The sequence below is a fragment of the Trichosurus vulpecula genome, chromosome 1, assembly GCF_011100635.1.
Source record: "Trichosurus vulpecula isolate mTriVul1 chromosome 1, mTriVul1.pri, whole genome shotgun sequence".
NCBI lineage: Eukaryota > Metazoa > Chordata > Mammalia > Diprotodontia > Phalangeridae > Trichosurus > Trichosurus vulpecula.
In genome coordinates this window covers 103,220,596-103,234,014 of record NC_050573.1, presented here as the reverse complement: position 1 = coordinate 103,234,014, position 13,419 = coordinate 103,220,596, and the positions used below count along the sequence as shown (strand labels likewise).

Sequence of the window (13,419 nt, the reverse complement as noted above, 5' to 3'; positions counted from 1 at the left end):
AATTAGAGTGTGAGCTCCTTGAGAGTAAGGAATGTCTAATTTTTTTTTCTATGTATATCCCCAGTGTTTAGCATATCGTATGCACTTAATAAATGCTTTTCATTCTTTCATTCATTTCAGCCATGGAGAATGGATTGTGATACTGCATAGAGAACGTAGATATAATAACTAGTTTGGGGAGTAGCTAGTAGTTCAGATTGTCTGGAATTCAGAATGGATGAGTGGAAATAAAAAGAACTAAGTTTGGAAAAGTATGGTAGAACTAGATGATGGAGGCCTGAGGCCAATTAGGTGGCTGTTACAATAGTCAAGAATACAGGTAATAAGGGCCTGAACAAGCTGCAAGCCTATGGGGATACAAGAAAGGGCATGGATGCACAGGGTATTATGGAGATAGAATCAGTAAGGCTTGGCAACTGATAGGCTGATCAGAGCACCCTCCCATAGCATACAATCAGTAATATCAATAATAATAATAGCTAGCATTCATATAGCACCTACTATGTGCCTGGCACTGTGTCAAGTGCATTGTAAATGTTAACCCATTTTACCTTCACAACAACCCTGAGAACTAGGTGTTGTTATTATCCCCCATTTTACACTTGAGCAAATGAAAGCAAACAGAAGTGACAGAATGTTAGCTGGAACGAAGCGCAGTGGATAGGTGGTACAGTGGATAGAGGGTTTGGCCTGGGGTTTGGAAGACCTGAGCTAAAATCTGGTGTCAGACACTTACTAGCAATGTGAATCTGAGCAAGTCAAGTAACCCTGTTTGCCTCAGTTTCTTCATCTGTGAAATGAGCTGGAGAAGGAAATGGCAAACTATTTCATCGTCTTTGCCAAGAAAACTCCAAAGGGGTCACAAAGTCATACATGACTGAAAAACAACTGAATAACGACTAAATATTTATTGAGGTAAAGTTACAAAGTAATAAAAATAATAGCTGACATAACGCTCCACATACTAATTAATATCGATACTGAACATATATGCACCAAACACCAAAACATCCAAATTCTTGAAGGCAAAGTTAAAGAAATTACAGGAGGAAATTGACATACTAGTGGGGAACCTTGTACTATGTGCCAGATACTGTGCTAAACTCTGGGGAGACAAAGAAAGGGAAAAAGACAGTTCTTAACCCCAGTCTTTCTCTTTTTTTTAGTGGAGGAAGACAACACACACAAAGAAGTTGAAAAGTAAGGAGATTCAAAGGAAGGGACTCTTCTCAGGGGCATAGTAGAGAGTCCAGCCCAGCCAGCTGGGTAATGGAAAGATGGCTAGCATGGGTTCTTTTTTTAACTGGAAATTCTGGGAAGATCAACACACAACATCCTTATCCAAGTAAAATAGGACCACTCATTGTAGCAATTTTAATGACGACTCTTTTAGGTTCAAGGAGTTTAAAAAAGATACTTTTCTTCTACACATTTCAGTTCTTTCAGTTGATGGCAAATGCTCCTGCCAATAAGTGCTTAATGGTGTGATCCTACCTTCACGCTACAGAAGGTAGAAAAGGAAGCCTCCATATAAAACATATATGTCTCAAGGAGAAGCTAGCCACCTTTTCATTTCCTACCCACTTTCACGCGCCTGGAACCTCTTCATCTTGCAAGATTCACATCAGCCCTGAACTCACAGAATGGAGAACAGAGCGATCTTCCCAGAATTTCCATGGAAGAAGAGCACCCATGGTAGCAATCTTTTCATTCCCCACCTGGCTACGGTCTCCTCAACTCTCTATCATGTCCTTGAGATTCCATTGAATCCCCCTACTTTTCAACTTCTGTGTGTGTGTGTGTGTGTGTGTGTGTGTGTGTGTGTGTGTGTGCAGTCTTCCTCCATTAAAATGTAAGCTCTTTGGGGGTAAGAACTGTCTTTTTCTCTTTGTCTCCCCAGAGCTTAGCACAGTACCTGTCACAGACTACCCAATATAGTAAAATTTTATTGACTGACTGTACATTCTTTGTAGCTAGCAGGAAATGGGCATGAAATATCATAGACCTTTAAATTTGTGTCCATATTGTAGTGATGGTATGGCAACTTCAAAGATGAGTTCCTAGCTATCTCTTTTGTATGAGACGTCTCACATTGTATTTGTATTAGAAACAGCCACTCCTTTTCAGAGGTTCCAGGTGATAAGGAGCAAATTATTATCTGCTACCTCCACTTCATATCTATGCTTTGGGATCTTTGAGTACAATAACTGGTTAAGGGGAATAAAAGTAGGAGACTGAAATGTTTCTTCATTTACTCAACATTAGCTAACAAAGCCAGGTGGTTATGTGGGTCCACATGGAATCATCTCTGATGTTATAACTGGGGAGAGGAAGAATATTCTCTTAGGAGTAAAAGTAAAATAAAGCAAGAAACAAAACCAACAGGATACTAACCAAATACTATAGGTGTACCTCTCCCCAGGAAGTTAAGGAGAAGTGACAGGAAGATGGCCTTGGGATGTTTTCTCAAGTGAGAATAGAGAGCCTTAATTATTAATAGAGCTATGTATAAATTGTGCATATCCATATATATTCTAGAACTGGCAGTATTGATTTATTTACATTCCCCAGAGGGTAGGTATCATAGTTATGAAATTCTAAGGAGCAAATATAACCTTATCCATATGACAAGATAGGATCATAAAACTATAAACAAGACACTATGAAAGGAATTACAACTGTCACATTTTTAACAGGACTTGCCACTCTAGGGGGAAGGGGATTTTATTCAACTCAACAAACATCTCTTATGCACCTAGGATATGTAAAATGCATAGCAAGCACCTAATAACTATTCCATTTTCAGATGAGATCACACAGCTAATAAATGGAAGAGCTGAGACTAGAACCCAGATGGCTAACACTAAGTCAAATGCTCTTTGGAAGGTAGCTTTGTGGCAGACCTAATGAGGTAAGTCATCAGAGGTAATAGACCAGTAACCTCCCTATCTTCACCAATGTATTTTCTCCTATACTATTCTGTTCATATTTGAGTTTGAGTATCATTGACACCAGAAAATGTATTCTTTCTGCCAGCACCAACTATTTTCCAAGGCTAATCCTTCAAAGACATTCATTCATTCAACACCTATCATATGAAAATACATAGTTCAAAGCATTGGAGTATACAAAGATGAACAAGCTGCAGTACCAATTCTCCAGGAACTAATGGTCTGGCAGAGGAAACAAGACTGGAAAACAGATCACTACAATACAATTTAGAATATGATAAATGATAAAGAAACAGGGATAGGGGCTGACCCTGTGATTTTTTGATATGGGTAGTGACCAGATGAGGAACTTCCCCCTGTCGATGCAAATCAGAAATTTCCCTGCAACACATAGTTTTAGAGTTGTCTAGGGCACTGAGAGTTTGACTTGCCCAGGGACATACAGCCAGTAGGTGTATTCTCCCTCTGACATAAAAAGAAATAGTGGAAAAAAAAAGTATTGTGAGAGAAATAAGATAAGAGAGATTACTTCTCATTTTGGGGAATAGCAGAAATCAAGAAAGTTTTTGTGAAGGAGATAACGCCTACGCTGGGCATTAAAGGATAAGACCCATAGAGTCTTCGAATTATAGAACTGGAAGGAATGTCAGAGGTCATGTAGTCCAATGACCATATAAAGCATGAATCTTCTTTATAGCAGCTCAGACAAGTAACCATTCAGCCTGTTTGAAAATTCCTTCCTGTGACAAAAACTCTGGCCCATTCCAATGCTGAAAAACTCTGATTGTTAGGCCATTTCTCTTTAAGTTGATCCAAAACGTATAGTACCAATACTGTAACTTCCACACATTGATCCTGGTTCTGCCCTCTGAAGCAAAATAAAATAAATCTAATCTTCCTTCTATGTGATGGGTCACCAAAAGGAAAGGTTTATGGTGGATGTGAGTAGCCTGAAATTTGTGACTAAAAAGAATTGTACATAAAAAGTGGTATAAAGAATATCATCTAAGGGCAGCTAGGTGGTGCAGTGAGTAGAGCGCTGGCCCTGGAGTCAGGATGACCTGAGTTCAATACAGCCTCAGACACTTGACACACTTACTAGCTGTATGACCTTGGGCAAGTCACTTAACCCCAATTGCCCTGCCTTCCCCCCTCCAAAAAAAAGAAATGAATATCATCTAAGTGATGCATAACCAGAAGGAAGGAAGTGTACAAAGGGGCAAGAGTAGCCAATAGTATCTGATGTACTGCATGTATATCCACATAACAAGAGGAGGTCTAAAGCATGGCCCCAAGAATATTGGGTAGAACCCATGAGAGAATTTACAAGAGAATATAGGCTATGATGGTATGAATTGGTAGTAATATATACATTTGGAGGAATTAACCTTGCTATAATTAGCTTTAAAAATTCATCAAATTATTAAAGCATCTATATTAGAAAGCTTTAGATATTTAAAGACAGATAATATGCCAGTTAGTTGACTGAAAACATTCATTATGTTCTAAGCATTGTGCTGAGGGTACAAAGAAAGGCAAAATCCATGGTCCCTGCGCTCAAGAAGCTCCCTCCTTTACTCAGATTCCACAGTGGTTTCTATTGCCTGTTGAATGAGATGCAGACTCAATCTAGCATTCAAAGCTACTTGGAAGCTGACGAAAGCCTACCATTTCTACCTTTTTCCATACTTCCTTTCATTCACTGTATTTTATAGCTAAAAAAAACCTAATTTTTTAAACCTGTCTTGCCTTCTCATACCCTGTCTATTTGCACTCAACAACCTCATCCTTAGTTCAAACTCAGCCTGTTGAGATGCTCCCTTTTCTCTAAGTCCCTGCTTAGATGCTACCTTCTCAATAAAGCTTTCCCTAACCACTACTCCCCAACCCCTTCTTCATTGAATCTCCAGCTTCTTTATTTGACTTCTCTTGTGCATGGAATTACATCCCAACTTAACAAATAAGAATAAGAATAACAATTGGCATTTATATGATGCTTTGAAGTCAGCCAAGTATTCTATGCACATTAGATTATATGAGGACTTAGAATAGCAAATGGCAGATCAATCGATATGTCCATTTTAGTAAAGCTTTTGACAAAGTCCTTCAGATATCCTTTTTGATATGATGCAGAAATGTAATCAGTTTGATGGATCTGGTTGATGAACCAAATCTGAAGAGGAAATTATTCATGGCAGCCTGGAATACCATAGGGCTCTGTCTTTGGTCCTATTTTGTCCACCCTTTTCATCAGTGACTTGGGTAAAAATAAGTAGTGGCATTCTTGCCAAGTCGACAAACATTTATTAAGCAGTCACTATGTGCCAGGTGCTGTTCTAAGTGCCGAGAACACACGTACAAGCAGGAAAAAAGATTCTCTGCCTTCAAGGAAGTTTACATTCCAATGAGAAAGACACATAAAAGGAAGATCAAAGGAGGAAGGGGAAAGGAAGGAAAAGGAGAGAGTAGCAGTGCAGGAGCATGGGAGAAAAGTCCTGAGAGGCTAAAACAGCTTGGAGAGGAATAAAAGGAAGGACAACCAACCAAACAACCAAACTCAATATAGCCAAAACAGAGTTCATTATCTGTGCCCCTAACCTTTCCCTTCCTCCTGCCTTTCATATTACTATAAGAGAACAACACAATCTTCCCAGAGTCCTCATTCTCTCACCTCCCATATCCCATCTGTTGCCAGAGCCCATCAATTTCACCTTTACCACATCTCTTAAAATCACCTCCTTCTCTCCTCCGACACAACCACCGCTCTAATGGAAGCCCTCATCACCTCACGCCTAGACTATTACAATGGCCAACCAGTGAGTAAGCCTGCCTCAAGTCTCTCCTGACTTTAATACAACTCCATTAAACCACCAGTGATTTTCCTAAAGCGCCTGTCCAACCATGTCACATGCATACATGAATACACTCTCGTGCGCGCACACACACACACACACACACACCACACACACTCAATTAACTCCAGTAATTCCCTATCAGGGGGCAGCTAGGAGGGCAGCTAGGTGGTACTGTGGATAGAGTGCTGGCCCTGGAGTGAAAAGGACTTGAGTTCAAATCTGACCTCAGACACTCATTGTGTGACCCTGGGCAAATCACTTAACCCTGTTTGCCTCAGTTTCCTCATCTGTAAAATGAGCCGGAGGAGGAAATGACAAACCACTCCAGTATCTTTGCCAAGGAAACCCCAAATATCATTGAGTCAGACAGAACTAAAACTACTTAACAGTAAGCTCCCTATCACCTCCAGGAACAGATGCAAAATGGTTGATTTAGCCTTTAAAGCCCTTCAAAGCCTAGAGTCCTCCTACCTTTCCAGTCTTGTTATACCTTGCTCTCTCATGTGCTCTGATTCAGTGACATCAGCCTTCTTGATACTCCACCAACACCTCTCCATCTCTCCACTCCCAACATCGTTCTCTCTCCTCTTCTTTACCTACTGCCTTCCCTGGCTGCCTTTAAGTTCCAACTAAAACCTCATCTTCTACAGGAAGCCTTTCCCAACCTGTTTGAATTCCAATGATGTTTCTCTCTCGTTTTCTATTTACCCCATATGCAGTTCGTTTGTACGTATTTGTTTGCTTGTGTCTCCCCCATTAGACATGAGCTCCTCCAGTACACAGACTGTCTTTGCCTTTGCGTCTCCAGTGTTTAACACAACGCTTGGCACATAGTTGTTATTGTTCGGTCACGTCCGACTCTTCGTGATGCCATTTGAGGTTTTCCTCGCAAAGATACTGGAGTGGTTTGCCTTCTCCAACTCATTTTACAGATGAGGAAACTGAGGCAAACAGGGTTAAGTGACTTGCCCAGGGTCACACAGCTAGTGTGTCTGAATCTTCCTATTTCCAAGCCCGGCACTCTATCTACTGTGCCGCCTCGCTGCCCCTTGGCACATATTAGACATTTACTGAATGTTTATTGTCCAAGCGAATGATGCAGGGGGAAAGCATGCTGCTTTTGGAATCAGACGACTGGGCTTTGGATCCTGGCTCTGACATTTACTAACAATATAGAGAGCTTCAATTTTCTCCTCTGTAAAATAAATGGGTTAGGCTAGATGTTGTTTAAATGGTGCCCTCGATCATGATCTCTTTGAGTGACTATGGATCTCATTGAGAAGATCCTACAGGGTTCCAGAGATCAATGTAATAGGCACAATGTCACCTGCAAGCAAAAGCATTTGTAAAACCTTTGTGCTGACAGGCAAGGAGGACAGCGAATAGATAAGATCTGATCTGCTGGTGCTTCCATGGAAATCTGTTAGCATCAGCAACTCCAGTGGAACCAGGATATTTCTACTCTACTGCCTCAGTACCTGGTGAAAATTCAGTTGAAAAGTGTAGCTCAACCATGACTGGCTACCCTTTAAGGAAAAATGTTTGGCTTTTTGGTTTGTTGGTTTGTTTTGTTTTTTGTAAAATGAAAGTCAACTTAAAAAATCAGTCTGGTCCTTATCCTAGTAAGGCTAGGAAAAAAAAATCACATGAGCCAAAAAAGACTACAAAGGTCAAACCCCCCATTTCATTGATAAGGAAGCAGAAACTGCAGAGTTAGATTGACTGGCCCATGGGCTGATCACAGGGCTAAGTTGAGAACTCAGGTTTCCTAACCCTCATGACCCCATCTGGGATTTTCTTGGCAAAGATCTTGGAGTGGTTTGCCATTTCCTTCTACAGTTCATTTTACAGATGAGGAAACTGAGGCTAACTGGGTTAAGTAACTTGCCCAGGGTCACACAGCTAGTAAGTATCTGAGGCCAGATTCAATTTCATGTCTTTCTGATTACAGGCCCAGCACTCTATGTACCGTGCCACCTAGATGCTCTGCACATACCACATACTCCTCCCCAACACCAACTCCTCTATAGAAGTCATTTTTCTTCACTGTGAATCATTTTTCCTAAACTTAGCCATTAAGAACGTTCCCTATCTGGTTCAATATAGCAGTCACCGACAAGCAGCAATATTAGGTTGGGTTGCTGCCTTGACTTTGTCTACCATGCCATGAAACCCTTTTCATCTTGGAAGCTCTCTCCTCCCCTGTACCCCTCACCTTGGAAGTGTCCTCTAGCCCTAAGTCCTTGCCTTCTGATTGGTTATTTCCAGAACTTTCCACTGAAGGAGGCAGCCCAGGACAATCAGGCCTTTGTTCCTCTCCAATTCCCACTGTTGACCCATTGCTACTTCTCTGCCATGCCCCCTATGCAAGGTAACCTCATACACACAACCCTGAGAAGTGAATTATAATTTTTATATTAATTGATATGATATGTGTAATGAATATACTAACAACTTAATTTTCTTAAGAGCTGCCTCTCTGACTGAGAAGTCGGAACTCACAATGCACCTTAAACTGATTAATCAAAACTCTGACATGCTCATGATCACTGGACCTTAGGTGAATTGAGTCAAAACTTGCAGAACCTGTTTCTGTCACAGAACTCTGGTTCCGTACCCTAGGGAAGGTGGTCATGACCCCCAAAGATATGACTCCAGAATTGCTGTATTGTGGGATTTGTGGGTTTCTTGTAGCAAACCACTAAAGGATTGTTTGTAATCTACCTTCCCCCTTTTATCCCCACTTGTGATTTAAGCATATAACCTGTGCTTTTACTTCAACTATGAGAACATTCCTCTTTGAAACTAATTAATTAAACTACTTAATTACTGGCACTCTAGTCTCTAGGCCTGCTTTGTGCAGCTCTGAGCATTCTCAGGTTAGAGACTGGCTCGGTAAAATCCTGTTAACCACCTTTTAAGTGTGATCTTTCCTCATTAGAAGCACCTAGAGGGCAGACACTACCTTTCTTTTTCTTCTTTTTGTATTTCTAAAGATTAAAGATTAAGTTCATATTCCTTGTGGACTTGACTTCTTGACAATTCTACAACCATTTATAGTTTATAAAATGATCAGCTCACAGGCATTCTAGAAGTGAGGTGGTACAAAGATCTGAATCCTTCACAGGATGAAGAAATCAAGGCTGAGAGCGTTGAAGTGAAAGGTCCAAAAAGATGACAGAGTTCATTCAATTCAATCAATATTGATTAAGCATCTACTATGTGCCAGGCACTGTGCTAACTAAGCACTGGGAATACAAAGGCACAGCCCCTGCCTTCAAGGAGCTTACAATTCACAAGATGGTTCAGTGGAAAAGGCATTGGATTTGGTGTCAAAGGATCTTGTAGTAGGAGCTTTACTATTTGCTACCTGGGTGATCTTGGGCAAATTGCTTGACCTCTCCGGTCTTCAATTTTCTCATCAGCAAAATTGCCTTGGACTAGATGACCTCTGAAGTTTATAACAGCTTTAAATCTGCCTTGGCCAGTTTCCTCATCTACAAAATGGAATAATAGCAGCACCTGCCTACCAGGGTTGTTGTGATAATCAAACAAGATCGTATTTGTAAAGTGTATTACAAACCTTGAAGAGATTTATAAATGCTATCTATCTATTTATCTATCTATTATTATTACTGATAAATCTATGATCCCGTGAAGACTAGGTCTTCCAGCTCCAAGGCTAGTGTTCTCTCTACCACCCAATCCACTAGATATAACTGCTTCCTTCCTACTGTCTGATGCTTTCTCATATACTTAAATGTCTTACTGAAACTCACATATACTGACAGTGGCATCGCTGCCCCAAAAATAGAGTGAGGCTGGCTTGCCTTATTCTTCATGAAGCCATGTGGGCTCAGAATGAATCCAAATCCAGTGCTCTGTATTCTACATAATGAATGATTTATGAGTACTTAGCTCCAGAATCAGTGATCACAGATCATAGTCAAGATCTTTCCTATATTCTGATATCGCTATGTAAAAGCACCTAAAGGCTAAGCACAAAGGAGAGTGTAGAGAGCTGGCCTCTGTGATGGAAAGGCCTGGGTTCAAGTCTTTCTTCTGCTGATTGGTTAGTTGTTGTCCTTGGTTCTCAAAGAGGACCAAAAATGACATCACTATGCTAGAATTAAACTTCTTTTTCTTTTTTTCCCAGAGAGGGGAAGGCAGGGCAATCAAGGTCACAGCTAGTGTCAAGTGTCTGAGGTTGGTCCTCCTTATTTCAGGGCCAGTACTCTACTCACTGTGCCACCTAGCTGCTCCCAGAGTTATTTCAATGTGTCTGACTGTAGCTGATCAGACCAATAGAAGCTCTGAATGCTCTACCACAGGTCACCACAGGTTGGGCACAAATAGTCCCTGTGAACATATGTGGTGGATTCTCTAAATTTGTGCATTCAGCGTTTCCTTTGAGCTGTTTCAATTCTGCTTTGCTTATAGAGCACAGCGCCTTCTCTGATGGGGGAACTCCATACTGAGAGGTCCTGTGCCAGTGTCTCCCATGTCACACAATCAACTCCAAAGTTCTTAAGAGAGACCTTGAGAGTGTCCTTGTATTGCTTTTTCTGACCACTATGTGAACACTTGCCCTGTGTGAATTCTCCATAAAACAGTCTTTTTGGCTGGAGTGCTTCTGCTAGATACTAGCAGCATGACCGTGAGTAAGCAAATTTAACCTCTCAGCTCTCCAAGACTCTAAATTATAGAATAGTTGCTGATTGCTTTAATAACTGAGAGCTTCCTATATTGATAAAATCCGAAGTCTGAAAAAATATATTTAATGAGAAAATATGTGCATATAATGGGAAAGAAAGGGAATTTCACCAATGCTTGCTCTGAATATTGAATTTTCATATACCTGCAGTAAGTGGCATTAATTTTATTTTACATGCTTTGGGGTTGAGCCTTTAGAAGGTGGTATGTACAAGGATAACTCCAGCCAAAGACAAAATCTTTTTCTTAAAGAGAGATTCTCCTGAATTCTTGTCCCCATTCCTATCTTGAGAAACTGAACTAAACAATCTAGAAGAAAACTTAGTGTTAAAATTGTGTCTTGTTCTGGCCTCCCTAACCACCCCACCCCCTGCCCCCACACATTTTGTAGTCAGCATAGTCAGTTTATAAGTAGTGTGGGGAAAATGATTTGTTAATTTGTTTGGAAAAAAAAATTATTATACTGTTTAAATCCAACCCTATGTAATTAAAGGTTGTCTGCAGGGGAATGTTACCTGACCCCGAATGCTATAAGGTATCTTGGGTTCCCCCAAGTCCTGGATCCACCCAAAGCATTCTTGTTTGGGTTTACCATTCCCAGGATTTGTTTTGGGTCCACCCAAGCTTGTGTTTTGGGTTCCCTTCAGGTGATTTGTGTAATACCTTTATCAGAAGATTGACTCTTTATGCAGAAACCTTTGTCAAAATCCTATCTACTGTATCTAATTCCAGAACCTGGGGAGTAGAAGCCAAAACTCCCTTCCCACTGTCTCTCCTTTACCAAATGACCTAATAAGTTCTTTCTAAAACTATTTCAGATTTTGGGATTTGTTCTTGCAAACAAGAGCAGCCAGTATAAAGCAGCAATGGCAGGAAATAAGACCACTAAGAGAGAACTAGGAGTCACATACAAACTGTCCCAAAGATCAAAGAAGCATAATTTACAAATTGCATCATATGTTAACCAAAATTCACATCCTGGTAGCATGTGCTGAATCAGTGGAAGCCATCTAAGTGCTGCTCTCAGGGTCTTTTGGGTCTATGATTACAAATCTCAGACAAGTTCCAAATATCCACAGTAAAACCAAGAGAACACCAAAAGATGCTGATAATTTTGACATGACGTGCGTTTGTTAACTTTAGTATCTTTAATGTTTTTCTGACAACTTGGAGAGGATTTGAATACGTTAATGAGTTAACCCTAGTTTGTTTACCAAAAAAAACCTATAAAAATGAGACCTCAAATTCCTGCTCAGCCTCCCCCCACATTCTTCCATCTCCATTGGGTCCATGCTGCCTAGTGCTGCCATGTGAGTGATACTCTGCCTCTCTCCATCCTCTTCCTCATACTGCCTGCTTGCCTTCACCACCCCATCTCATCCCCTGTCCCCAAACTATCACTCCTTTCACCACTTTTTCTCTGGGCTTTCTGTATAGTTTGCCCCAATACTTTCTGTGCCTTATTAAAGTATGATTGTAGTCTCAATTCACACAGCCATCAAGACTCTTTCACAGCTAATACCTAAAGTACCAGGAGTGCCTGCTCACATTTCATAATCTCATAAATCATCAATTCACCTTTTATCTCTTTTCCTTGAGTTTTAGAACTGAGTGTCAACAGCCCTAAAAATAATAATAAAAAAAAAATCAGCTTCCTGCTTCCTGTCCTTTGGGCCCTACCCTTACTCCTCTAGTTCCCAAGGGGAAAAGAAAAAGAAAGTTCCAAACCCAAAGGAAATTTCAGAACATACAAAGAAACACTCCCCCATCCTCTAGTCATCTTGCCCAGTCCTGTGGTTCTTGTATTGAAGAAGTTAAGGGGAAGGAAAGCAGGAAGGTACCTGCTCTTTTAAACTCCTTTTTAACTCTGGGTAGTCTGGCTGCTTTCAATGACAGATCCTTTCCTCTCTCACTATGGTTCCAGAGGATAGGGGTCACATCAGTGACATCCAAACCACAATTCTAATAAGGGAGGCAAAGGGGTCTAAAAAGTTGCAAAACATTCTGTGAAGGAAAACCTCATATGGAAATAGGGGAATAATCATAATTTTCCCTCCCTGACCCATTCCTTTTGTGTTTTTCACCTCTGCCCCAAAGTAAGACATTTCCTGACACTAACATATCTAGCCTCTAGGGGCAGTCTGATGTCTTTATCTTTGGTTACAAGTGACAAAACGTCCTTTCTCCCTTCATTTAGACCAGTGGTCTCCAACTGTTTTTTTTTTTTATACATCCTATCAAATAAAAAAAAAAATCTGAAGGCCCACACTCAAAATGTGAATATTTATAAAGTATACATATATATACTTGTACAAAGTTATTGCATAATTATAAAATATACACAAAATAGGAGTGAAAGGATGAAATGAATATTAAATGAACAATAATTTGACATTTATTAGCAGTTTAAAAAACATTTTCACTCTTGAGAGCAGTATCATTGAGTATGCTCTGGCATTTTTGAAATTTCCTTGTGTATATCCTGTGTGATAAGGTCAGACTTGTAAATAATAATTATTGGCTAGTAATTAATTGTCCAGAAAATGTAATCAGTGTAGCTAGCTGTAACAATATACCACTCCTGCTGTGCTCAGGAGAACCAGAGAACTCACCCTCTGTCACTATGGGGCTCCTTTCTTTGGGTTCTGGCACACAGACCATGTTCAATCCTGGAAGAGTTTCCTCTGAAAAGAAGGGTTGGGTTTTTTTTTTTTTAATTTAACTCTCTACTTCTTTACATCCTTCCCCCAGACTCCCATAGAGAATCACTTAAGAATTAGGTCATGGCCAGAAGTTCCTAGAACATCTGCAGAGCTTTACTCTTCTTAGTCAGTTCTCAAATTCTACATGGACCTAAAGAGCAACAATCCCAAATAGGCTTCCTTTTTATCTTTCTTTCT

At 40.3% G+C, this 13,419-nt stretch overlaps 1 protein-coding gene across 1 annotated transcript in view; it reads right to left on the bottom strand.

Annotated features, from left to right (window-relative positions):
• Positions 1-13,199, bottom strand: part of LRRC6 (leucine rich repeat containing 6) — a 119,178-nt gene extending 105,979 nt beyond the window's left edge. The window contains exon 1 of the mRNA XM_036765218.1: positions 13,132-13,199. Coding sequence (XP_036621113.1) covers positions 13,132-13,180 — 49 coding nt within the window. The 5' untranslated portion in view covers positions 13,181-13,199. The remainder of the gene's footprint in view (positions 1-13,131) is intronic.
• Between the last annotated feature and the right edge of the window lie 220 nt (positions 13,200-13,419).